This window comes from Chiloscyllium punctatum, chromosome 25 (assembly GCF_047496795.1).
Source record: "Chiloscyllium punctatum isolate Juve2018m chromosome 25, sChiPun1.3, whole genome shotgun sequence".
Taxonomy (NCBI): Eukaryota; Metazoa; Chordata; class Chondrichthyes; order Orectolobiformes; family Hemiscylliidae; genus Chiloscyllium; species Chiloscyllium punctatum.
Window position 1 is genome coordinate 64,832,152 of NC_092763.1, and position 27,604 is coordinate 64,859,755.

The 27,604-nt window shown below is 39.8% G+C and overlaps 1 protein-coding gene across 2 annotated transcripts; it reads right to left on the reverse strand.

Moving 5' to 3' along the window:
• Window positions 1-8,210: 8,210 nt before the first annotated feature.
• On the reverse strand, window positions 8,211-26,942 carry LOC140496012 (sorting nexin-12). 2 transcript variants are annotated; one of them, XM_072595436.1, is made up of 4 exons: window positions 26,535-26,935; window positions 15,396-15,491; window positions 12,145-12,269; window positions 8,211-11,534 (listed from the first exon to the last, which is right to left on the reverse strand). In XM_072595436.1, exons 1-4 carry the CDS (start codon window positions 26,700-26,702, stop codon window positions 11,432-11,434), a joined length of 492 nt encoding a protein of 163 aa, XP_072451537.1. In that variant the 5' UTR covers window positions 26,703-26,935; the 3' UTR covers window positions 8,211-11,431. The 2 variants fall into 2 exon arrangements, with proteins under 2 accessions (XP_072451537.1, XP_072451538.1); XM_072595437.1 differs by lacking the exon at window positions 15,396-15,491 and having other exon boundaries at window positions 26,535-26,942.
• Between the last annotated feature and the right edge of the window lie 662 nt (window positions 26,943-27,604).

The window sequence follows — 27,604 nt, forward strand, 5'->3', positions numbered from 1 at the left end:
ATGGAGTGGCATTTGGCTGGGTCAGACTGGTCATGCGCTTTGTGGCCTGGACGTGCCATTGCAATTTACTGGGTAATTACAGTACTGCAGTTATACTGAAACTGCTTGGCTAGGGGGCACAGCTAGTTATGGGACACAAGTCTTCAATACTATTGTCGGAGTGTTGTAAGAGCCCATAGCCATTGTAGTATTCTGTGCTTTCCGTTATTTCTTGATATCAAGGGAAGTGAAATGAACTGGCTAAAGATTGGCTTATCATCTATGATGGTTAAGACTTAAGAGGAAGCCAAGAATGATTATCCATTTGGCATGACTACCTGAAGATACTTGCAAATCATTCAGGCTGGCATTTTGTACTGATATATTTGGCTCCGCCATCGTTGAGTGGGGTGGATGGGGGGCTATTTGTGGCATCTTTTCTTCCTGTTAGTTGTTTAATTGTTCACCACCATTTACGACTGAATATGTCAAGACTGCTGAGGGCATGCCCACCCTTCATTGAACCTGTCTGGGTGGCAATGATTGGGTAATAGAAAGTAATGAAGGATACTTCATGCCATAAGGTTCTAGATTGTGTTTGAGTACAATTCTGCTGCTGCTGATTGCTCACAGCACCTCATGGATGCCAAGAATGGAGTTGCTAGATATACTTAAAATCAATCTCATTCATTATGATGGTAGTGCTACACAATGTCGGTTTTCACATTGTGAAGGCAGGCCTTCATCTCCGCAAGTACTATTTAATGGTAATTTTTACTCATACTGGCATAAAGAAATTCATCTATCAGGTAGGTTGGTGAGAAGGATAAGCAAGCTTTTTCCTTTAGTTGGCTCTTTCAACACCTGCTGTAGATCCAGTCTAGCAGCAGAATCCTTTACAACTCCATCAGTAATGATATGATTGACTCACTCATAGTGAAGGACTTTGAAGTTTCCCACCCAATGACAACAATTATCAATCCTAAGACATTTTCACTGCTTCCCTGTATACAGATAAATCTGTACATGGTTTCTAGTAAGAGAATAATAGAAAAAAACTCCCCTCATATTAGGACTCAAAACTTTCTCATTAAATCCAGTCAGTCTTAGTAAAATCTAATTCAAATCATGTCAGCACATTGTGCATGCTGGAATGTATGTGACAGGTGAAAGAAGGTTCAGAAGATGAGTCATACTGGATTCAAAACATTAATTTGCTTCTCTCTCCACAAATGGTACCAGACTTGGGCTTTGGTGGTATTTGGTTGGTTGGTGGATTGAGTTTAGCTATTGCGCCCTCTTGTGGGTGAGCTGTATTTACTATAATAGCATATTAATTCAAATCTACTACTATATTGGCTCTAAGTGTTTAGGAATGCAATTTTTTTTGTAGGATAGCAACAAAAAAAAGGCAGCTTAATTGAAGAAATTTGTTTGGATATTTAAAAATAATTGAACTTTGTTATATAGGCCTTTTAGGGAATATAACCTATTGAGGTCAGTGGGTGCGGTTAAATATCTGCTGGTAGTCAGTTTGTGGTGGTACTTTTTAGGTTCAGGTGAATCAGGGAAAATTCAAGTCAATTGTTTCATTAACTTTGCCTTCCACAGTCAAATCAGATGGAGATGCAAAAAAATATTTTGTGGCTACAGTGAGTAGTGATAACTTTACCTTTCCATCCAATTGACAACTGCTTTGATTCTTTCCTAGCCTAAAAAGGTAGCAAAATCCTCAAATACATGTACACAGTGTGTGCGTCCGTTTGGCTCATCACACACTAGAGGCATGGGATCTCCACCTGAACTAGCACTCAAGGCCTTACTTGAATGGTGCATCGCACTTGGGCGTACTCCCTCCACATTATTCCAACTTGATGGCTTCTTTGACTTTAATGTTAATTTTCTTTTAGATGAAAAGAAATAGTGGCTGAGTGCTGGAATGTACAATGTTACTCACATACATTCCCTCAATGAAGGGGATTAGTCTATTCATTTCAGGGTGCAAAAAAAAGAGTTTAAAAGCTACATATCAAAGATAAAAATCACAACACCAGGTTATAGTCCAACAGGTGTGCTTCCACTTAAACCTGTTGGACTATAACCTGGTGTGATTTTTAACTTTGTACACCCTAGTCCAACACCAGCATCACCAAAACATATCAGTTATTTTACATATCAGCATGGGTAGGTGCAGTCTCAATGGGAATGATTTTCTTTTGTTCTCCGGTAGTCAGTATTTTCACTGACTGGTTTGGATGCAGGAAGACGGCAATGGGTGATGCAGCGATGGCTTTTATTGGACGGCTTTCCAGCTCCTTCACAAAGTAAGAGTGGATTTCTGTCTTAATGCATACTCCACATACACATGTGCTCTTAAAATTAGTAACATTTATTAAAGTTTAATGTTAAAATATGAAAGTGTCTCTCTGTGAAAGTTGATTGAGACCTGGTCAACTGCTTTGATACCTGGATGCATGACGGTACCCTGCAAAAGACCTGGATGTTACTGGAAACATCAGGATTGGCAGAGTGGAATTGTTTTCTCTCTGACCTTTATCCTTTGCTGCGCTGTCACTGATCTACTGCATTTCATCATACGTTATCCGATCCAAGTCCGTTCCGATCAAGATTTGTATCTGAATGCCAACCCTAGTTTTCAGTGTTTTGTGTTTAGTTGATATAAATTCATGCATACTTTTTGACATATCATGTCTTTTGCTGATTTCTATGCCATTTGTCATTCATGGACCGGCCACAGCTTGCATTAGTCACACTCTTAAGACCAGCTACCAAGGACTGCATTAATGTAACCTGAAAAGTCTTATAATGTTTTCATCTGTGTTAATGCTACCCAACTGTATTATATTGAGATTAGTTGCTCAACTAATGCAGGAGGGTTAGGCACACAAGCCCATTTTTCCCCCTATTTTGTGTTCCCAAATAATGATGCTCCAGTGTTCTTTTTCAGATACCAAGATGAACAGTGCAAAAGCAGTGATTACAACTTCTTCCCACTAATATCAAACAAATTTATAGTGTGTGGAATTGGTGTTGACAGAGTAGTGTGAACTAAGACGTGGTTAACAGCCAGAAAGAAGAAAATACGAAAGAGCAGATCATTCTTAGGATGTCACTAGTGAGATACCACAAGAGTCGATGTTGAGGCCAAAGCTGTTGATTATTTATTACAAACTATTTGAATGCAGGAGTCAATTGTAATATTTCCACATTTACTGACGACACAATGCTTGGTCAGAATGTATATTATGAAGAGATCCAAGGAGGTTTCAAGCAAATTTGGACAGGCAATATGATTGGGAAAGAACACAGCAGCTGGAATATAATGTGAATAAGTGTGAAGTTATCCACTTTGGTAGAAAAAGATAGCAGGACAAAATATTTCTTAAATGGTGGGGGATTAGGAAGTAGTGATATCTAAAGGGTTCTTAGTGTCCTTGTTTATGAGCCACCTGAAAGTTTGCAACCAGGTGCAACAGTCATAAGGAAGGCAATAATATATTGACCTCCATCACAAAGAGATTGATTTGACTACAGGAGTAAAGATCTGAAACAAAAACAGGAAGTGCTGAAGAAACTCAGCAGGTCTGGCAGAATCTGTTGAGAGGAAATAAATAGAGTTAATGTTTTGGGTCAACTGGACAGAGCAGATGTTGGGAAGATGTTTTGGGATGGAGATAAGGAGAAACCTCTTCAGCCAGAGAGTGGTGAATCTATGGGATTCACTGCCACAGAAAGCTGTGGAGGCCAGGTCATTGAGTATATTTAAGACTGAGATAGATAGGTTCTTGAGTATCAAGGGTTACAGGGAGAAAGCGGGAGAATGGGGTTGAGAAACTTATCAGCCATGATTGAATGACAGAGCGGATTTGATAGCTGAATGGCCTAATTTCTTATGGACTTGTGATCCTTTGTCAGAACTTATGCTGATGATGGAATAGGAGTGGGGAGAAGTGAGTTGAATAATTGGAGATGGCCCTCAAAGAGGGAGAGGAAAAGAAAGGTCAAAGGGATTGCCGATGATAAGCTGAGAGAGAGAGATACAGGGTCACTAGACTCAGAATGTTAATTGGTGTTTTTCTCTTCATGGATGCTGCCAGACCTCCTGAGTTTCTCCAGCAATTTCAGTTTTAGTTTCAATGTCCATGATACCTTGTGTGAGTACAGGAGTAAAGACGTCATGCTGCAATTGTGGAAAACGTCTTGATGAGATTGCACCTGGCCTCCTTATCTAAGGAAGAATATTCAGTAATCACCATAGAGAGATTGCAACAGAAGTTCACCACACTAATTGCTAGGATGGCGGGATTGCTTCATGTGGAGAAATTGAGGAAATATGGTCTGTAAGTTTGAAGAATGAGGTATGACCTCATTGAGATTTATAGAAATGTTAGAGGGCATGACAGGACGGACATAGATAGGATGTTTCCCTGGTATGGGAACATGGGGCTGTATTTTCACAAACACTGAATGATTCAAATAATAAGTCAGTTGGGAAAATAGAGTGAGAAATGTATTTTTCCATTTAAATTTGCTTTCTTAAATCTTGATAACACCAGAAAATCTTTATTTTTCAATATCCCAGAATAGTTTCAGATACTCTCAGACAAGTAAATGAGTCGAGTTACCTATGAACTTCAGTTCATTTACTTTATTTGCTACAAATTTTAAAAAAAACAAAGGCTCCTTGATGTGGAGAAATGTTTTAATGGTATTGGAGGTACTCTTAGGAACAAATAGCTTGGATACAATTATTGAAAGCAATTAGAAACACAAACAGCATATCAGCTTTATTGTAAAGCCTCTGGAATATACAAGGCAAAGGGAAATGATGCTACATGAATATAACTTTGGAGCTGTGTGATGTACGATAGTTCCTTATTTAAAGGAAACAATACTTTCCTTGGGAAGGAGTTGAAGAAGCTCACCAAATTTATGAGATGAAACATCATCTGATGGTAAAATGTTCAGTAAATCAGGCTTACAGTAGAGGGGTTTGGAAGAATGAGAAGGGATTTAAATCAATACTAAGGCAACTTGACAGAAGTGGTTAACAGACTAATGGGGCTGGAGCATTTTGAACTGCAGAAGGCAAAGTGTCAAAAGTGATCATAAGCAATGAAAAGTTTCTTCCCTTGGTTGTGTAGCTTTGTAATTCTGCACAAGAGAAGAGAATTGTGACACTTAGACATTGATATTTTCCCCTCTCCCTTTGTCCTTTGATTTGTAAATGGAGATCAGTTAGGAAAGTGGAATGAGATCCATGTTCTACCATACACCGAAAAGGCCATAAATCATCTAGATAACTCCAATTTGTGTGCAATGGTGCCTTTTTTTGGATGCAGATTTCAAAATAATTTAAAATTTTAGACTTAAATTAATAAGTGCTGGAAATTAAAATCAAGAAATTTGTATAATTTTCCCCTCAATCTCAAAACCAGAGGAAAAAAAAAAGTTAACCAGTAGAATTACGAAGCAAAAGATGTATCAAAAACCTTGGGTTTTTCTACCTAGTTAAAACAGGGAAACTTAAGTGATTCCAGCTCTCAACCAAAGGTGGATGGCCTATAAGCCCTCAAGATCAATGCTTCATTTGCTCATTCACTGGATGTGGGTTTCCTTGGCCAGGCCAACATTTTATTGCCCATCTGTGATATAACAATAAACTGTCTTGACCTGTTCCAGTCTATGCACTGAAGGTAGACTCAGTTATTGTGGAGGGAATTAGAATTTTAAGCCAACATGAAAATAATCACTATTCCTTCAGAGTCAGAATAGTGACTGGTAGTTTATGTTCCCATATATTGAGGAGGGTAGCAGCTATAGGTTTAAAGATGCTGCTTAAAGCATCTTTGGAGAAGATCTCCAGTGTATCTTGTAGATAGTTTTTTTTTCAGTCGTTGTTTTTAATTTTTTTTTCCCATGGTGTGTGTGCAGTGCTATTTTTTTTTTCTGTGTGTGCAGATGTGAGACACAGTAAAAGACACAAAGTGCACAAATCTTTATTCAATTTCCACCACCAGGAAGATATGAAAAACACCCAAGTGGCCAGTGACAAGCACTGCCCTTCAAACCACAGGGCAATGCTGTGTGATCAAAACAGTGAAGGGGAGGGTAGGGACTAAATCAAAATAGAGTTGGACGGGGAAATAATACACTCCACTCCCTGCGGCGCCCACCTCTCCCTGAACGACTCCAGGGTGTTGGTGGACACCGCGTGCTCCTTCTCCAAGGACAACCGGGCTCTAACGTAACCCCGGAAGAGGGGCAGGCAGTCGGCCCTAACGACCCCCTCCACGGCCCGCTGCCTGGACCTGTTGATGGCCAGTTTGGCCAGGCCCAGGAGCAGACCCACGAGGAGGTCCTCGGACCTGCCCTCCCTCCTCCATACCGGGTGCCCGAAGATCAGGAGCGTGGGACTGAAGTGCAGCCAGAAACAGAGGAGGAGGTTTTTCAGAAAATCAAAAAGGGAGTGCAAATGCCCACACCCAATATATACATGGTCCACGGACTCCACAGCGCCACAGAACAAGCAGTTGGGCTGGGAGTCCGTGAACCACCGCAATCTGCGGTTGCAGGGGACTGCTGCGTGCAGCACCCTCCACCCCAGATCCCCGAGAGAAAGGGGGAGGACTCCCGCGTAGAGAGCCCTCCACTGGGGATCTCCACCGCCCGGTGGCAAATGGGCACACCAAGGTGTGTCCGGACGGTGGATGAGGGAGAAGAGGTGGACGGTGTGCAGCAGCAGTCGATACAGGGCCTTCCTTTGTATATCCCTTAAGGGGACAAAATTAAAATTCCGGAGGCGGCTCAGGTTGTGGGGCACAGGCTCCCGCGGGAAGTACGGGACCTTGGTAGATAGTTTTAAGTAAGCAGTTGCTTTGTCCTGGATGGTGTCAAGTTTAAGTGTTGTTAGAGAGTATTCCATGACACTCCTGACTGGTGCCTTGTAGATGGTGGCCAGGCTTTGGAGAGTTAGGTGAGGAGTTACTTGCTGGTGTATTCACAGCCTCTGATCTGCTCGTCACCACATTTTAACCAGAAACTCAACTAGACAAGCTGTCCTAGGTAACCCCAGGTTATTGGTAGTAGAGATTTCTGCAATTGCAGTGGTCATTGCCCGCTAGGAATGTTGTTACTTGCCACACAATTAGTGTGGTGCTGGAAAAGCAAAGCAGGTCAGCTGACATCCAAGGAAGCTGATGAATGACTTATTCTAAAAAAAAAATGTTGATTCTCCTGCTGGGCTTTTCCAGCACCACACTCTTGACTCTGGTTTCCAGTCCTCACTTTCTCCTCCTGGTCACTCAACAGCCCAAGTCTGGCTAGTAGGGAATTTGGTCTTGGACTACTTCAGTACAAAAAAAATGGTGCTGATGAATGAACTGCCCCCTTCATCGGGTCAGATCGGGCAAAGTCTTTGATGAAGCAGCTAATGACAGCTTAGGATGTTACCCTGCAGAGGTGACTAACTGAGTGTCGAGTAACTCCAACCAGTTCAGAGTTAACTTTGATTCCCATCAATGCCTGCTGCCAAATGCAGTCTCAATAAAAGACTATCCCTCACTTTACTGTTCTCTTGTACACCAGGATGCATTGCACAAGCAAAAATCAGAATTGTTATTTGCTCTCATAAAAAGGCATCTTGACTATGCCTAGGGGCTTGCAAAGAGTAAACAGGAGTCACAAGACTTGTGACATTAACTATTTTCTCTCCACAAATGCTGCTAGAGTTTCTCCAGGTACAGGTTTTTGTTTCAAGTATCCAACATGTGCAGTTAAGTTTTACAGCACATAATCTATTACCAATCACAAAAATCCTGATGAAACACGAGAATGGCAAATAGCTGCTTTCTAGAAAGAAGAACAAGTCCAAAACAAAAAAAAAAAAGGATTATGGGTTACAGTGTCTAAAATTCGATTCAACAGTCCAGAAGACAATTGCCCAACTACAAAAGGCAAAAAGCTGTGCTCCACTGGAGTAGGCAAATGAGATCAGCAGGAACACAAGAGGTAGTTAGAAGGTAACAAAAAAAAAAAAAATTGGAATGCTACTACCAGAGATCAAAACTATTTTCATGCTCTGTTGGACAAAGTGAAATCCACATGTAAATGAATTTGCAATGGCTTTTAGTAACTAAGCTGGATGATGCATTAGAAGTTTTATAGCACTACAATATTGCATGCTGTATAAAAAAATAAATATCAGAAAGTGGTTTTACAGTAGTTTAATATGAAGAAATAAGTGAACATATTTTAGACAGATCAGATATAACTTTGGATCAAAAGAAGGCTGCTTAACATAGCAAGAGTCTTTTCTTGGTACATATACAAAAAGCACCTAAAATCAAAAAGTAACTGTACAAAGACAAAGTGACTTAATACTGAGGAATGTTGCTATATGTGGAATGGTTCAGGAGGAGGATGCCATTGACACTAGTTGAATAAAAGTTCAAATTTAGCTATCAGTGTCAAACATCAGGATATCTATATTAACAGATTTATTTCTGGTTTCCAGGGAGAAAAGAAATTGTATTTTATATTGACCTGACAAAGCAGTGTTAGAGCACAATCCCAATATGATTGCATTCATTAAGCAGACAAGGATAAATGTACTTATCCATGGATTCTCATTTTTGAAATGCCAAACCAGACGAGAAACCTTTAATAGCGTCAACAACCAGTTAATGGATTTATTGCAATGATTGTATATTTCAAAAAAGAATGAACAGGACTGCAATTAACAAAGTCCATTTGCACTATTAATTATGCTTACGCCAAGAAATTCTAAGGGAGGTTTTTCCTCCCTGCCCATTCTCCCATTGCAGTTCCATCTCAAAACCAGTGAAGTCCAGCTTATGCAAGTGTCATCTTAGAAACCTTCACTCAAGTCTGGTATTACCCTCCCTCTTCCAATAGTAGGCTACTAACATCCAGAGTCTACAAACCCATTCAAGTTAACATGTCAAACAAAAAAAAAAGTCCCATATTTTAAAGGTCTACAGAATGTAAACATTCTAGCTAGGGAGCGTGCAGTAGCAACCCACTTGCAAGGGAACTAGAACACAGATTTCAAGCTGCAAAGTAGAAGTCAGGTGCACACATGAATCTTCAATTTGAGAGAAGACAAAGGCAGAGGCTTCAATTGCCATGAGTGAAGCAAAATAGCCAGTCACAATTTCCCTTTGATACCAAGTAGCTGAAACTTTTCTCCTCATGGCCATTCACCAATGACCACATCTTCAGAAGCAGGGGGGAGTTTTATTCCTAAACCATTCCCCAGATAGAGAAGTTGGAAACAATGTCTCCCCAGAATTCCAGATAGTCACCCTAATACTGTACTGACATTAGAACTTGGTCAACTACAGGACTTATCCACATGCAAGATTCAATTTCAACAGTTAGTGGGGAAAAAAGCTCATCAGGTAATACAGAAGGGAATAAAGGAGAAGACAGAATGGTAGCACGTAATATTTAGACTGAATTATTTGTTAACAGCTTTATCATCCAGAGTGTTGCAGATGACTCAGATTTGCTTCCCCTACTATTCTTTAGTGGTCCAATTAGAGAATCTGGATTTGGGAAAACCCCCCACAAGATTGTTAGTTTAACAACAAATACACTATTGACTGAAGTAGAGACCCCTCACCACACCACCACTCACTGTACATGAACAGCTTTTATGCATCAAAATGTTTAGGGCATAAGCTACATTCCAAAATACTCCAGGAAGTAATGGAGTAAAAAAAAAGGGAGATGTGGTTTTAAAGAAAAACCACCACAGCAATCTAACTCATCTGGAACACCTTTGCTGAAGTGTAATGATAGAACAAAGAAAAGTAGCTTAAAAGCTTAATATAGCCAGTGACTGAAAGGCAGCAGCTGGTAACAAATGCCTGTCATATTTCACATCAGCATTAGTTTTAGGCAAAACGTAGATGCAAATATTGCTCAAGTATTCTTTTACAGCACAAGTGACTTTCTAGAAAATCATGTTTTAATCTCAGATTCCGAACCAACTGCACTAAAGAATTTGAGAACAAAGAAAAGGTCAATGAATACTAGAGGTAAAATCACAAGAAATTAGTAGTTTCCACAAGGATTTATTTCCAATTGAGGCAGCAGCATTTCACTTCCCTAGTTTGAGCACAAAAAGTAACTGGGAATACAAGAGTATGAACATGCAAGGAATAAGAAAAATTTAAGGAATTAGAAACCAGAAATCAATCAAATGCAGTTTAAAAAGCTTCTGGTTGGAGCCAAGGATACAAATCCACATTTCTCAATTCAGTTTTTCTACAACAGGAATGTAGTAAAGTTCTGAAACTGTTACTAACATTTAACAGTGAGCAATTAACTTTGATAGAACAGTTAGCCAACAAAATGGTAATCTGCCACAAAATTGACACTGCACATTTTAAATAAAGCTTATATACATTTTGCAGCAAGGTTTAAACACTCAGCTACTGTACATCAAAGAGAACAATTGTAGCACACCTGATAATTTATTTTTTAAAAAGGGAGAAGTCTGATCACTTATGATTACCCAAAACATGTCATTTTTGGCCAAGTAGTAAAAATCATGAGTGCATTCATAAGCAGATGTAATGACTGCCAAATTTATGTTGATGCAAATTTACTTATTAGGCAAGTATTCAGCTGTAAATATTTACTGTAGAACTCAAGTTTAAATATCCTACAGTTCTACTTTTGACCATTTGCAGTGCTCTTAAGTCTGTATGAAGCCATTCAGTGCATCACAGAACAGAGAAAGTTGTGTCAGAAGACTGATAGAAGGGAATGAGTAATGGAATGCTTAAAATAAGTTGGTTGGTTTAGAGGTTTATGAAGTTACCTTCAAAAAGGGAGGAACAAAAACTAAAATCTTTAGGAAGAGCATGAGTCTTAGACAGAAGTTGTTCTCTAGTATTTAAGATAGCAAATATTTGCAGGGTACAGAAGCTTTAGCAATTACAATATGAACAGTTACAAGTTTAAACACCATCTGCATCAAGCCATACAAAAATTAGAAATTGTATTTAACATAAGAGGTCTGAAAGCAGAACTTGAATGAATGTTTATTTTCCTCCAAGTGACATCATGGCAAGAAAATGGGGTGAAAAAAAAACCAACAAGTGAGGGGGGGGGGGGGGGGGCGAAAAACCAAAAGCAAAGGCTTAACCCATCTGATATAGGTTCAGATTTTCAGGTAGGATCAAACCAATACACGTCCTGATGCTTATTTCAGGATCTGCAGGACTCAGGCTGCCTCTGCTGGAAGAGTGGGTTGAGGGTATTTAAAAAGCCACATTATATAGTCATGAAACCAGCAGTGATTACCTTTTGAATAGTTGAAAATAAAAAAGGTAAAGTATATATTTAGTGTAAAAATAAAGGGAATACACTGGAGGAAAGACCAAAGCATCCAGATGCCCTACTGACGTACTTTGCCAGGTACATAATTTCTGTCGATGCTTTCCTCTTGTAAGAACATGTGCAGGCAGCGTTCATTCTGGGCCAGTGGATGACCTGCAATTCTAAAGAGAAATTAAAGGAAATTGTCAGAGATCCATACAAGCTTTTAGTATTCTGTAATTGCTAATTATAGCACTAAATATGGACTTAATATTTCAAGCTATAATGGCAAACATCAGTTGTTCATGTTGCAACTACATACTATATAATGCTATGTATCTGCATTTCCAACCACCCTTAAAAATACTTTGCCACATTCCTTCAAAATAAAGGAATTTTTATCAAATCTGTACTCGAGGAACATCTTTTTCTCACAACCTAAAGCTTTCTATTCTCTCCCAGAGAAAACAACCCAGATATTAAAAACTTGGTAGGAAAAAAAAAGTGAAAAAAACTTTACAGTTAACTCTTTAAAAGAACAAACTTTGAACAATGTTCTGCTGGAATGTGTTTTTACATGATTATTTATTACAGAAGACATGTATTAATATTAAAAAAGTAGTGTGAAGTAGACAGCTGTCTGTCTCAAGAATTCTTGCCATTAAAGCTAATGTTTAAGAGGTAACCCATTTTTGTATACATGTAGCTTTATCTTGAGGCAAGTAACTAGGAATTGCAATGAAGATAAAGGACCTTCCTGAATGGGAAGTGTAGGAGCTATTAAAAGATTACTTGTTAATGAATTGTTCTAATCCAGCTCTTCTTTCTTCAATAAAAGACTCCTCAAAAATTCCTTCATCCATTCTAAATGGAAGTTGACGTTTCAAAGCTTTTCCTGGTAGTGGTGGCACAACAATCTGCAGTGGAATTAGGAAAAAATAAAAAAGGACAATTTATTGCATTGAACACTTTCTTATCCAGCTCCTATTACACTTTGAAATTATAACCTATTCAAGGAAGTACACTTTCAAAAGTGGATGCTTCTCCATTTCCCACACATGCTAATTCACTCACTCGTTTTGCATTAGTCACTCCATTCTGCTGCCACCCATAAACAGCAATTTAGACAAGCACCCAAAAATGAAAAAATAAATCCTGTCACTGGATATCAGACTTCATATGCCTTGCCTAGTTTGTTAGGTTGCTAACAGATGGTCAGAGCGAAAAACAAGAGAATTGCAGCATATTATCTTGAAGCAGTTTTAACAGCAAACAAAATATCAATTTGTAATAGTGAGTTTTTGCAGCAGCAATATGCACCCCTAAGAATCACTAGCTGGTTGATAGACCTAGCACATTTAACTCCTTGCTGAGCTACCCCTTCCAGGTGGAATACTACACAGCTTTAAGTATAATCCTGCATTTTATTGTTTTCATAAGGTACATGTGCTATAGGATCTTGTTAGAAACAAACTTGGGATCAAGATGTTGTAGAGATTGCAAGGATGGTGAAAGTGTTAGTATTAATGTAATTTCTCAATGAAACTGACTTGCCCAGCATAAAAGCAAAATAAAAATAGTTGTACTTCTCCAAAAAAAAAGGGGATATTATTCAAATATCCCCAACAGTGCAATTTAAACAGTCTCAAAAACAGTCAAGGCTGAATAGGTAGCCCCAAGCAGTCCCCAGTTTAGAAGTTAGAAGAGAAAATCTCCAGAAACAAAAAAAGTTTCAGGATGAAGAGTTCAAAAGGAACCCATGTTAAGGAGATACATAACTTGTTAACAGCATGTTTGATACTCATTGCTCATAGCCCTCAGCTCCCTTTAAACAAAAAGATTCACCTACCTCCTTTTTAAAAGACTTGATCTAACCACCACACCACAGAATTCCAGAAATCCATTACTCAAGTCATTCAAATCTCAGTTTTAAATGAAATATTCCTTTATCCATAATTATGTCACCTTTTGAGATTCTCCTACCAGTGGAAATAGGTCAACATCTATTCTGTGAAGCCTGCTCAGTCTTGTTTCAATAGGTTATGCCTGATTCTTTTAAAACAAATTAAATGAAAACCTACTTTCTTTAGCCAGAGTATCCACAAAGTTATGAGGGTTAAACTTTTGATTCATAAAAGTATTTCATAGATCTTGCATAGTATAGTTGTGAGCAAAAATCCTGTATACAGTGTTAGCTTAAGGTACATTGGAAGCTGAGAGAATATGGTCAACAATCAGTATGAAAATTGTAAAGCCAAAGCCTATCAAGCCAGGAATCTATCAATTGGGAATCATTGTACCATGCATTTGCAGTCCAAGTCTAAAATCACCTAGAAAAGGCAATGACTTGGGAAGGTACTAAAAAAGGAACTGAGGAAAGCTGCTGCAGTGCACCTTAGTAGAAGGCTTCCATTGCATTACAATTATGGAAGCAGTGAATGTTAACAGTGGTGGATCAGATCCTGAAATCAAAGAATTGTGATTTTTACCTTTGTTGTTTATTGTGTCCCCAACTTGCTGGCACTACTGCTGCTTGACACAATCTTTAAAATTGGTGCAAGGGAAAGAGGAAGTCTTCCCAAAATGATCTAAGATTACAAAGAGACCTTGATCAATTGGGTCAATGGGCTGAGGAACAGCAGATGAAGTTTAATTTAGATAAAGGCATGGTATTACATTTTGGTCAAAACAAGCAAGGGCAGGACTTATGCAATTTTAAAAAAAGGAGGGGCTTGGGTAGCATTGTAAAACAGATCAAGGGGCTCAAAAGCCCACAATCCTTTGAAGTTTGTGTCACACTGACATGGTGTTTAAAGGAGTGTTTACCACACTTTCATTGCTCAGACTTTTATTACATGAGTTGGGGCACCATGTTGAGGTTGTACAAGACTTGAGGCCTCTTCTGGAGTAATGCATTCAGTTCTGGTTACTGTTATAGGAAGGATATTATAAAGCTGGAGAGGTTTCAGAAAAGATTTACCAGGAATGGAGGATTTGAGTTGGAGAATTTGGGAGGTTTTCCACTGGAGTGAAAGAGATTAACGGATGTCCATATAGAAGTTTATAAAATCATGAAGGGGCATAGGTTGGGTGAATGGCAGGTGTATTTGCCCTCAATTGGGGATTTTAGGAATAGTAGCTTATTTCTTAAAAAAAAGGAGAAATATTTAAAGGCTATTTTAAAATAGACAGTGGCTCACGTGGTGGATACAAGTACAGTTACAATGTTTCAAAAGAAATTTAGATAAGTACATGAGTAAAAAATGTTTGGAGGGATAGAGGCCAAGTGCAGGCAGGTGGGACTAGTTTAGTTTGAGATTATGGTCAGCGTGGACTGGTTGGACCAGAGCAATGTTTGTGCTGTATGATGAAATCTCACAAGTTGTCCGAAAAGGATTACAGAAAGCTTAACATGAGGAACATTTGTTGGCTCTGGGTCTATACTCCATGGAGCATAGAAGGATGGAGTGGGATCCAATTGAAACATGCAGAATACTGAATGGCCTGGATAGAGTAAATATTTTCTATCTGTAGCAGAGACTAGGACCCATGGGCACAGCCTTAGAGTAAAGAGAAGACCTTTCAGAACAGGTAAGGAGAAACCTCTTGAGCCAATGAGTGGTGAATCCATGGGATTCATTGCCACAGAAGGTCATTGTGGAGGTCAGGTCATTGAGTATATTTAAAAAGATGGAGATAGACTGTTATAGTGAGAAAGCAGAAGAATGGTGTTGAGAAACTAGTCAGTCATGGTTGAAAGGTGGAGCAAACGTGATAGGCTGAATGGCCTAATTTCTGCTCAGTCTTAAAACCAGTTAGTTGTGAAAAGGGCTGTGTTACCACTATAATGGGACTAAAAAGGTCTAAACCAAAAAGAACATATACAAAATGAGAAGTTTACCAATTTATTGCAATGCTAGCAAATTGTAATCTATATTCATTTAAAAACCATGTTACTTGGCATGTCCTAGTTAAGTGCTCTCAAATAACAAAAAAGCTAAATATTAAATTTCTCAAATTTAGTCACTTTCCTATGACATTACCTTACTGTCTCTCTCCAATTCACTTTTTAACCATTCAAAGTCACTGTATCGCCTGCGCACACAGGAATCCTTCATCTTAAAAATGGGAAGATTTGTCTGCAAAAGAATAAAAAAAGTTTTGCTCTATTATTTCTAGCTCTATGCATGAAAACAATGTTTTTCTACACACAAATCAATTGCCCTTCCAACACAAAGACAGATATCCTGCATAAGGAAATCTTTTATCAAATCAGTAATGGGACAGCACACTATAACATGCAGCACAGCAACAATCAAAATACATCATACAAGCTGCCTAGCCGCAACTCAATTGCCAACCAAGAATAGGCATCAGCTAGGATATTAATAAGCTGTCTTACAAAAATGATTAATGGCCACAATGAGGCTCATCATACCTAACCCTTCACCTTTTGCATCCCTTCAACATTTGATTACTTTCTTTGAAATCAATCTCTTCAGTTCTTACTCCTTGCAATACCTCAACTATTTCTGCTTCAATATCACCTGCTAATTAAAATAAAGTGGTTACAATTCTGAAGGAGGCCATTTAGCCACATTGTTGAGGTGAATTCTTCTTAGAGAACCCAACATAATCCATGATGGCCCCCATATAGTTTTTTTCCTCAGATAAATGGTCTACCTGAGGAATTTACTGACTACTTCCATTAGACAATACATGCCAGTTCCTAACCACATGCTAAAAGCAAGAGTTTGTGGCAAAAGAAAGTGGTAACCAGCATTAAAAAAACCAAGTCAACTCTGGTTCTGGATTTCTCCAGAAACAAGAACTTAAAGTCAAATCTCAGTCAGACCTCCAAATTTACTAATCTACCTCATAACTGAAGTTTCTCAAAGGGAGGGGGAAAACAATTTTCCTGCACCCTCTCAAATGCTTTCCTAAAACAAGGAAAGATGCTACCTAGAACCATATGATACTCCAGGTGAAACCAAACCAAAAATGTTTATTAAACGGTCTTGCTTTAAAAGCTTAACCATGTAGCTTTAATAGCTTTCTCAACCTGCCCAAGACATTCTGTACATTTGAGCACATGGCTGATTTTGATAGTGTAGGGGGATGTGCTGAGAAGAGTTCACAGGTTGGCACAATAGACGGCTGAAGGGCCTGTTCTGCACTGCATTGTTCTATGTTCGAAGTGCTCAGACCCTTCTGTTCAAACACTTATTTTAAGTAATTTTAAAAATCAAAATTTCCTTGCTCTCTACTAAAACAAATACTTTTTCCCCAGCATTGAATGTCAGCCATTGTCTGCTCATTCCAACATTATGCCCTTTTCAACTCAATAAATGTGGTCAATATTGTTGACATGGAGGAAAGGGACAAGTATGTTACAGGATGATGTTTACCTCCTCCACAAACGTACAGCATGGAAACAGACCCTTCGGTCCAACTCATCCATGCCGAGCAGATATCCCAACCCAATCTAGGCCCCACCTGCCAGCACCCAGCCCATAGCCCTTCCTATTCATATACCCATCCAAAGGCCTCTGAAGTGTTGCAATTGTACCAGCTGCCATTACTTCCTCTGGCACCTCATTCCATACATGTACCACCCTCTATGTAAAAGAGTAGTCCTCTCTTTTAGATCTTTCCCATCTCACCTTAATCCTAAACCCTCTAGCTCTGGACTCCCTCAGCCCAGGGAAAGACTTTGCCCCTCATGATTTTTATAGAAACCAAGGTCACCCCTCAGCCTCCAATGCTGCAGGGAAAACAGCCCTAGCCTATTCAGCCTCTCCTTATAGCTCAAAGCCTCCAACCCTGGCAACATTCCTGTAAATTTTTGTTCCCCTTGAACCCTTTCAAGTTTCACAACATCTTTCTGATAGAAAGGAGACCAGAATTGCACGCAAATATTCCAACAGTGGCCTAACTAATGTCCTGTACAGTTGCAACATGACCTCCCAACTCCTGTACTCAATACTCTGACCAATAAAGGAAAGCATTCTAAATGCCTCCTTCACTATCCTATCTACCTGCGGCTCCACTTTCAAGGAGCTATGAACCTGCACTCCAGGAACTCTTTGTTCAGCAACACTCTCTAGGACCTTACCATTAAGTGTATACATCCTGCTAAGATTTGCTTTCCCAAAATGCAGCACCTTGCATTTATCAATTAAACTCCATCTACCACTTAAGATCCCATTGTAATCTAAGGTAACCTTCTTTGATGTCCACATCACCTCCAGTTTTGGTGTCTCCTGCAAACTTACTATATTTCTTATGCTCACATCCAAATCATTAATGTAAATGACGAAAAGTAGTGGACTCAGCGCTGATCCTTGTGGCACTCCAATAGTCACAGGCCTCCAGTCTCCACCACTACCTTTTGGTCTACTACCTGTCAGCTCCCAAGTTGTCATTAATTCTCCTCCAGATACCCTTTTGCTCATGTTTGAAGGGAAAACCAGCTTATCACCTCATTACTATTAGTCATTTTAATAAGTCCTTCTACATACATTTCAAATCCTTTCTGAAGTAGGGTTGCTAAAACCAAGGTATGGCAACATTTCTAGAATTAAATTTAAACTACTTAAAGGAAAGCATGTTCTTTCATTAAAAAAAAAGGAAGATTTTGGTATAAGTCTCAATTTCAGATAAATGAGATTGCTTAGGGATTAAATACAGAAATAGAATTGTTATAGTTGTACAAGATTTGGGCAAAGTAATATCTGAAATTTAGCATAGTTGCACTCTAAATTTAGTGATATTGTCAATGGAAGTACAAGAATAACACATTTCCAACTTAGTGCCCAGGATGACAAGTTGAAAACAAAAATTAGGTCTACACTCTCCGGAGTTAAGGCGTTTTCACGGAGACACTATTCTGAAGAAGTGGCTCAGGTAGGTCCTTGGAGACTCTCCACTAGTCAGGGAATCAAACAGGGGTAGAATAAGGCTGATCATATACATTAAGAAATTTCTTCACTCAAATACCAATTTTTGGCATGCTCTGCCCCAGAGAACTGTGAAGTCTGGTCATTGAACACATTGGAAGCTGGGGTAAACAGATTTTTAGTCTCAGAATTGAAGACAGGGGAGTGTGGGCAGGAAATAAAAAAGTTGAAACCCAAAATCAACCATGGCAGATAGGCTATATGGTTTATTCTGTTCTATTTCATGAATTTGTGCTATGGGGAGGGGAATGGTGAAATGGAATTCAGAGCAGCCATTTTACTGCATGTCAGGGGCTCAGACAAGTTTGCTTGTCTGCTATAGTTTCTTTTTGTTCCTTACCCACAGATTCATTAAGTAATCCTGGATAAGGATACAGGAGTTGTACATGTTAACTGATGTGATTAATCCTGGTCTGATTGAAGGATCAGATTAAAAAATAGTTTCCAATATGTTTGAGGTTAAGTTATGTTGAACCAACAGCACCCATTGCTTGCATGGCTATATACTGGTGTAGAAACCCAAGTTTATTCTGGACTGACATTTTATTTTAAAAGCAAGAACTTGAAGTCAGTTGACTTCATGGTAATTCTATTCTGAACTCCTGTCACAGACAATGTCTACTTAATGAGACTTTAGCAGATCTACACAAAATACTAGCCAGCTTGCTTAAAACACCTCAGCTAACTGGCTTTGAATGAAAAATTTTAAAAGTGGACTTTGCATTCAGTTACAGCTCAGATTCCTTTACAGTGGCTCTGAATGATTAATAGCTTCAGAGTAATGTGCTCATTTCCAACATCTTCAGCACAGTTAAACTTTAATTGGTAATGAACCCAGCTCATAGGACTTACAGTGCAGATGTGCAAAGCAGAAATATGAGCGTGGGGATATTTTGTGTAATTTTTAAATACTAGGGATGATTGTGAAATAATTTAAAGAACCCTCCCCTTTCTCCAAAAGTATTATGCGGGAGACATTGAAAGTGGAGGGGAGGAGGGGAACCAACTAAATCCTCCAATGAATTTCAAACAACAACATTTCCTCAAGTTCGACCTGGGTTAAAGGGAAAAGCACTGGGTGTAACTGCAGGGTGAGTGAAACCAACTGTTATCTTCAACATACATAAAAATATGCAAGTGGTAAGATTGCAAAGTGAAATTTTGAAGCCAACAAATTGACAAGTATAGTTCACTTAATGCCTACAAGGGAGGAATAATTGTGAACTTGAACTACATGCCTGCCTACATTCAGAAGTCACATGCTGGGAGGAATCAGATGTTAAGACAACAAAGCACTTGGGTAAAATCAATTACTTATCTTTACAAAAGGGAGATGAAAGATGAGATTCAAGACATGGAGGTTAGAATGATGAAAAAGGGATGAAGGTGCAACATAAAATGAAATCTAGCATGAACAGAAATTCAGAGTAGTCATGACCAGTTACAACCGGAAGTAGAAGTGATGATCTTATCTTGAACTCCACACAGTGAGCCTAGAAATTTGTAAAGTATGTAAATCAAGAGCTGAAATGCCAAACTCAATTATTTAACTTTGTTGGAACAGTGTTAGAAGCAGAGGACTGAAACTTAAAAATTGACGAGAAGCTTGAAGTCACACTTCAAGACTAAAGAGGTATTGGTTACCCCTCAACAAATAACCAACCACAAGATTATGTCTTGAGCAGTGAATAGATAGTTTGCTGCTTCACCTTGAAGAAATGTTTACAGATCAAGGCAGTGAGAAGGGAGGAGCTAAATGGAGAAGTGTTACATCTGTTGTGCTTGCATGGAATGGGCATTAGGGTGTTACTCAAAAAGTTGAAGTTTGACGTGGAGAGAATTTTTGATTTAAAGTCTGGAAGAAAGCATCAGAACAAACATGGGGATATAGAATAAAATTCTTAAGTGCAGTGGGATTGGCTATCTTCAGCTGATAATAAAGTGATATCTAATCTCAGTGTACATTGGAGAATGATAGCCTTGACTCAACTATAAACAAAGCATTTAAAGTGAAACCCCACTGCAATTTTAGAACATAGCTAGTCATGAATTTGCTTTCTTAAAGTGAAAAGCTAAGCCTCATCATCCAGATGAGTTTGAAAGATCTTCAGCTCTTTTAAAATTTTAATTGTTCAAATATTACTTCAAGTCCTTATTTTATTACTATTTCTGAAATCTTGCTGGGGTGTGGGGTGTGGGAATGTTAGATGGATTACTGGTTACATTGTGGAAACCAACTTAGATCAAAAAAGGTGTTGTGGGAGAAAGGAAAAAAGTAGATTTACTTTCTTCAGGTTGGTGATGACTGCCTACCTGAAAATGTAACAGATTCTCTCCACAGGTGCTGTCTGACCTGACTATTTTTAAAACTGCATATACTGAAATGTTGGAAAAACAATGGTATGTTCTGTATGCCTTAGATAAACTATCAGTTAGACTTTAAAAACTAACTTCACTAAAAATCTTCAAAGTAAAACCATTGCCTGAATATCACTTCAATTGTTGAACCCAAGTGTACATTTACTGAACTAAATAAAATCATTTAGCTGTGCAAGCATTTTATCATCATGTTAGATTAGTCAAACAGACAGGTAGTTGTGATCAGTCATAATTAGGAGATGCCCATCCTTGGTCATGTACTGTCAAACTGTTGACTGACCAGTGAGGGGAAGCCATATGACAGCCTTAACATGGCATTTGCCATTTGAGCTGAAAACACGCAGCAGGTCAGGCAGCATCCAAGGAACAGGAGAATCGACATTTTGGGCATCAGCCCTTCTTCAGGATGCCTGAAACATCAATTCTCCTGTTCCTTGGATGCTGCCTGACCTGCTGCACTTTTCCAGCAACACATTTTCAGCTCTGATCTCCAGTCCTCACTTTCTCCGTGAAGATTTGCCCTGGGAGTCCATAATGAAATGGACATTCCTTCAACTAAAAAATCCCAAGGTAATCTCCTAGAGACCAACAGCTAAAAATTGATACTCTGCTTTCTCCAAAATAATAAGACCACATTGGTACTCAGATGTACACGATCCATAATATGGAGCTAGACTGGTTGAGAGAAGGCAAAGAGCCATAAGAAAAATAAAAGTCAATCTACTTAAGCAGCCCATACCCACAATTTGGTTACAAGGGATATGGACAATGCAAGACAAAATCTTAAGCACTTGCACTACAACACTATTCTACTTGATTGGCTTTACATAGCCTATGTTTGACCAGACCAAAACCCATGGTACTTCTGACTGCCCAGTTATGAATGGTTTAGTCTTCCCACAAGCCCAGTTTAAACACTAGAAAAACACTGGAAGGGTCTGTTTCCATGCTGTACATCTTGATGACTCTGATGAGGATAGAGCAGTGGATGCAGTTTATGTGGACTTCAGCAAGGCATTCAACAAAGGTTCCTCATGGCAAACTGGTTAGCAAGGTAAGATGTAAATGCACAAAGAACTAGCTATTGGGTTACAGAACTGGCTTGAAGGTAGAAGACAGTAGTGGTGGATGGTAGCTTTTCAGTCTAGAAGCCTGTGACCAGTTTGCCACAAGGATCAGTGATGGATCCACTATTTTTCATTGTTTATATAAAATATTTGGATATGAACATAGGTGTTATTTGTAAGTTTGCAGATGACACCAAAAACTGATAGCATCATAGATAGACAGTAAAGAAATCACTTCAGTACAATAGGATCTTGATCAGATAAGACAATAGGTGAAGGAGTGACAGATGGAGTTTCATTTAGATAAATGAGGCACCACATTTTGGAAAGGCAAATCAGGGCAGGACTCACACAATGCCAAAGGCCCTGGGGAATCTTGGAGTGCAGGCTCATTTTTATTGCCCTTGCGAGGAACTTATAGGTCAACAGGGTAGTGAAGGCAGCATTTGGTATGCTTGCTTTTATTCAGGGCATGGAGTATAAGAGTTGGGCGATCATGTTACAGCTGGCCAGGACATTTGTTAGGCCACAATTGGAACAATGAATACAATTCTGATCTCCCTCCCGTAGGAAGGATGTTGTGAAATTTGAAAGGATTCAGAAAAGAATTAAAGTATGTTGCCAGGGCTGGAGAGTTTGAGCCACTAGGAGAGGCTGAAATATTTTTTCTGGAACAAAGGCTGAGGGGTGACCTTTTGGAGGTTTATAAAATAGTGAGGGGCATGGATAGGGTAAATAGGCAAGGTATTTTCCCCAGGGTGGGATGGAGAGTCCTAAACTAGAGGGCATACGTTTGAGGAAAGAGATCCAAAAAAAAAGGGACCCAAGGGGCAACTTTTTCCCCTGCAAACGCATGCATAGAATGAGCTACCAGAGGAAGTGGTGGAGGCTAGTATGTTTACAAGTTTTAGAACGCATCTGAGTAGGAATATGAATAGAGAGGATTTAAGAGGACATGGGCCAAATACTGGGAAAAAGACAAATTTGGGATATCTGGTCAGCCTGGATGAATTGGACCGATGGGTCTGTTTCTGTGCAGTATCTGACACTTCAGCACATCATTGCGTCTTAGAAGCTTATGACAGGTATTCTGAAGACAGGGAGGCAAGCAGGCCCCTAACTAGATCATGCAAAGCTCTTAGTCCTAAGTGAGGACAGTTCCGCAATTATACAAAAAAAATTAGAAAGAATTGCTGAGAAACTCAGCAGGTCTGGCAGCATCTGTGGAGCAAAAGCAGAGTCAGAGTCAATGTTTCCTCAGAACTGAAGGAAGGTCACTGAACCTGAAGTACTAACTCTCACTTTCTCTCCACAGATGCTGCCAGACCCACTGAGTTTAAGCATTTTTGAATTTGGTTCAGCAATAATGTCTGGCAGCCAAGAGTGAGACTTTTGCACTATACTCCAGACACAAGTTTCAGGAAGTTAGAAAAACCAATATATTTCCACCTAAGGGAAAAGATCATACTTTTAGTATTAATGTTGCTGTCCAGTATAAATATTTAGGGTACATGGATCTTGTAAAGGATTATGTTGAAGTTAGTGATTACTGCAATTTTAAGTTGCTGTGCACAACTGGTTCTATGAAGGTGCTGTCTGATCAATTTAGTGCGCTCAGCAAACAATCAAGCAAGTATGCAATATTTCAGATTGGGATAAAACAGTACATGTTGTGTATCCAAAGTGAATATGGCAACTAATTCAGTTAACAATTCACAGTATGGTTGCAGTCAAGTGATCAAAGCTATAATTGTAATCAGTGGTGATAACAGCATAGAAGGACAAATTGTATTTGCGATTATAACATTGCACACCTTTGCAAGCAAGATTCACTTGGGGTGAGAGGATAGGAGAGGAGAAACACTGGTAAATAAGAGATATCAAACAAATATTTCATACATACTTAATGTGGAGAAACGTGAAAAGCTAGAGAACTTGGGGAAAATGATATCCTGAAAAGTGCCCACATCAGACGTGGCACTGGACATCTTAATGTTGATAAATTCCCAGGGACCTGGTCATGTGCATCTCAGAACTTTGCAGGAAGCTAGTAAGAGATTGCTGTGTCCTTTGCTGAGATATTGGTAACATCAATAGCCACAGGTGAAGTGCCAGAAGACTAGAGGTTGGCTAATGTGGTCCCATTATTTAATAAAGGCTGCAAGGGAAAAAAAATAATCAGGGTTATATAGACTGGTGAGCCTGATGTCAGCAGTGGGGTAAGTTGTTGGAGGGCATTTGGAGTGACAGAATTTACATGCATTTGCAAAGGCAAAGACTGATGAGGGATAGTCAACATGGCTTTGAGCATGGGAAATTGTGTCTCATTAACTTGACTGAAGTAGCAACAAAAAAAAAGTGAAGGCAGAGCAGTAGACACTGACTATATGGACTTCACTAAGACATTCAACAAGGTTCGAGATGGCAGACACAAGGTCAGATCACGTGGAATCCAGGAAAAGCTAGTTAATTAGATACACAAAAAAAAATTTTGCTTTGTAGGTAAGAGGATGGTGGGAGTGGGTTGTTTTTCAGATCAGAGGACTGTGACCATTGGCATAGCGCAAAAAGGTGAGTGTTGGGTCCGCTGCAGTGTTATTTATGTAAGTGATTTGGTTGTGAATAAAGGAGGTATGGTTAATAAATTTGCAAATGATACCAAAATTTTAGTAGTGGATAGTGAAGAAGGTTCTCAATACAATGGGACCTTGATCAGATGGGCCACAGAGTGTCAGATGGAGTTTCATTTAGTTAAATGTGAGATATTGAGATTTGGTAAGGCAAATCAGGGCAGGACTCACCTAGGGCCCTGGAAACTGGTGCCAAACAAACAGTCCAAGATGTGAAGGTACACTGTTCCTTGAAAGTAGAGTAACAGGTAGACAGGGCGAAGGTAGTTCACCTTCATTGGTCAATGCATAAGTATAGGAGTTGGGATGTCACATTGCAGCTGTACGGGACATTGGGGAGGCCATGTTTGGAACATTATGCACAATTGTTGTCTCCCTGCTATAGGAAAGATGTTCTTAAACTAAGGATGTTGCTGGGATCAGAGGGTTTGATGAATAGGGACAGGCTGGAGCCCCACCCCCTGGAGTAGAGGCTGCGGGGTGACCTTCTAGAGGCTTGGATAAGGTGAATAGCCAATCTTTTTCTCCCCCCAGGTTGAGACACCAAAACTAGAGGGCATAGGTTTAAGGAGAGAAGGGAAGAGTTTTAAAACAAAAAGAGAGGGACCAGACCAGTAACTTTTTCATAGAGAGGAGACCGTACAAATGAGCTGCCAGAAAATGCAGCGAAGGTAGGTACAATTACAATATTTAAAAGAGGCATTTGGATGAGCGCATAAGGGTTGCGAGAGATAAAGCCTCATGCTGACAATGTTTAGGATATCTGGTCAGCACTGAAGAGTTGGACTGTTTATAACTATGTCCTTTAGGGAAAAGGAAACTGCCATCCCTACCTGGTCTGGGCTACATTTGACTCCATACCCACAGCAATGTGGTTGACTCTTTCCCACCCTCTGGGATGGGCATTAAGTCATGGCCTTGCCAAGATCATCCAAATTTCAAGAAAAAATAAGCTTTCAAAATTATAAACAGCTTCAGATAAGTACCACCTTTCAAGATGCATTTACCACTAATCACAAGTTTGTCAATTTGAGCAGCATTACTCTACATTAGGAACAGGATTCATAGGGCTTTGAACTAAACAAACAAGTTAGAATATGGGACAATCCTAAGGGCAACAGAAAGATGTCAGACTAACAGTCAATTCAACCATCTTCTAAACTTCAGTTTCTTTTGAGTAGACTTCAAGAGAAAACAAAGTGGGGCCAAATAATTCAATTATTCAGCTAAAAAACAGACAGACACAGTTTAATCTAATCCAGTATTCTACTTAACTTTCCATATGCAGGTACAGATCAGTCACCTTGTTTATTCAAATAAAAGTACTCAAGATACTGAAAATCTGAACTGAAAACAAAGTGCTGGAGAAATTCAAGTTTTATATTATCTGCAAAGAATTATAACAATTTGAATCATTTAGACCTAAAATGTTAAGCATTTCTCTACAAACACTAGACTTGCTAGCTTCACCAACATTTTATTATTTATTTCCTCTCAATAGGAGAAAAACCAAGATAAAGGCAAAACTAATGGGGAAAACAACAGTTCCTTCTGCTTTTGAGACACTGTTGGTCTATGACAGATTGAGCTCCCAGTCAACTCATCCAAGAGAACTCAGGGGACAATCTGGTGGTTTGCTCTTTCCAGTGATAGAGTATAATTAAAAGCAGAACTGAAATTCAGAAACGCTTGTTAAACATACACAATCACACCTTCTTAAAAAGAAAGAGGTGGCAAGAGATAAATAGGACTCGCAATTTTATTTTTAAAAATGGTACTGTAGAACATTAGCTCAAGACAGTCAACATCTCAAAAACAGGTGTGTGCTTAGCCTGGAAGTGGAGAATCATTCAATAATGAGCAAAATCAAGGGCACTTGCGATATAACAGAATTCGATAATAGGTGAATATTTAAATCAGCCGCTCCCAGATATGCTTCGGAAAGAAATAAAGAGAGGAACGGGAGCAGATCTTCCCCGTTTGGCCAACAGATTACACGCTGAATTACCGCTCCCCTCTCTGAGGTGGGGGTGGTGTGGAAGAACGCAGGCCGTGACTGAAGCCTCGGACTAGATTTAACGCTGTCCTCACCACCCCCCTCCCCTCGGCGGCAGCTTGAATTAGGGGGCTAGCAACCGCACACTCACCCTCATTCGGACCTCGTACGTGGTATATTTACTCCTACCGACCCCGACCGTCTGCGGGTTGAAGATGTCGATCTCGAGGAAGTTGCTGGGAGGCCCGTACGCGTCGTTTAAATCCTGCGGCTTACTGTGAAGCCGACGGGTGTCAGCCACCCCCAGTGCCTCCGCCATCTTCGGGGAGAAAACAGCAAGTGGAGGGAACAATTTTCAAACCTCGCCTCCGCTTATTTTATGGCCGGCTACTGGCCTGGGACTTTTTAAAATGCAAAAAACACACTGACTCCACCCGCGGCCGGCATAACCCAATAACACCACAGCCGACCTGCACCCTGGCGTATTAAACATTCAGATTCCCGCAGGCCGGGCCGCCTTCTGGGACCCGGGATGGAGCGCTACCCAATATTCCCGCTTCCCTCAACCCGCAGGTGGATTTGCGTATTCATGCTTAGGGGCGGCGCTCTCCACTTCGCCCCGGTGGGTCGTTCGGATTATTCATGGTCCAGGGTTCGCAGGCCGCCTTGCGCGGCGTGAAACTCGAGTATTCAGGTTTCGGGGTCAGGCCTGCTCAACCGCACGCGAGACTCAGCTATTCAGGTTACGGGGCCAGCAGGCTCTGCGCCCGAATCTGGGACTTGGCGACGCGGAGGTAACCAATCAAAACTGTCGCTGTTGGAGATGATGTATTCAGATTCTCGGGCGTGGAGGTACTCACCTTTGTAACGCATTGCATTGGTTCACCTTTAAAGGCACCGAGGTCTTTTAAATATATTTTCTAATCTACCTGTTCAGGGATATTATTACACACCTCTGGGGCAAGTGAAACGTTAACCCAATCCTTCTGGCTCAGAGGTAGGGACACTACAGCTGTGCAACAATACAGCAGAGTGAACCAGATAGGTTATTCTGACAATTGACAATGGATTCATGGTCATCATTATACTCTTAATTGCAGATTTTTTAAAATATTGCATTCAAATTCCAGATGCCACGGTAGAATTTGAACCCTAGATTTCCAAAAGAGTACCTGGGCCTTTGGATTAACAATCCAGCAATAATTTCTAGGCCATCACCCC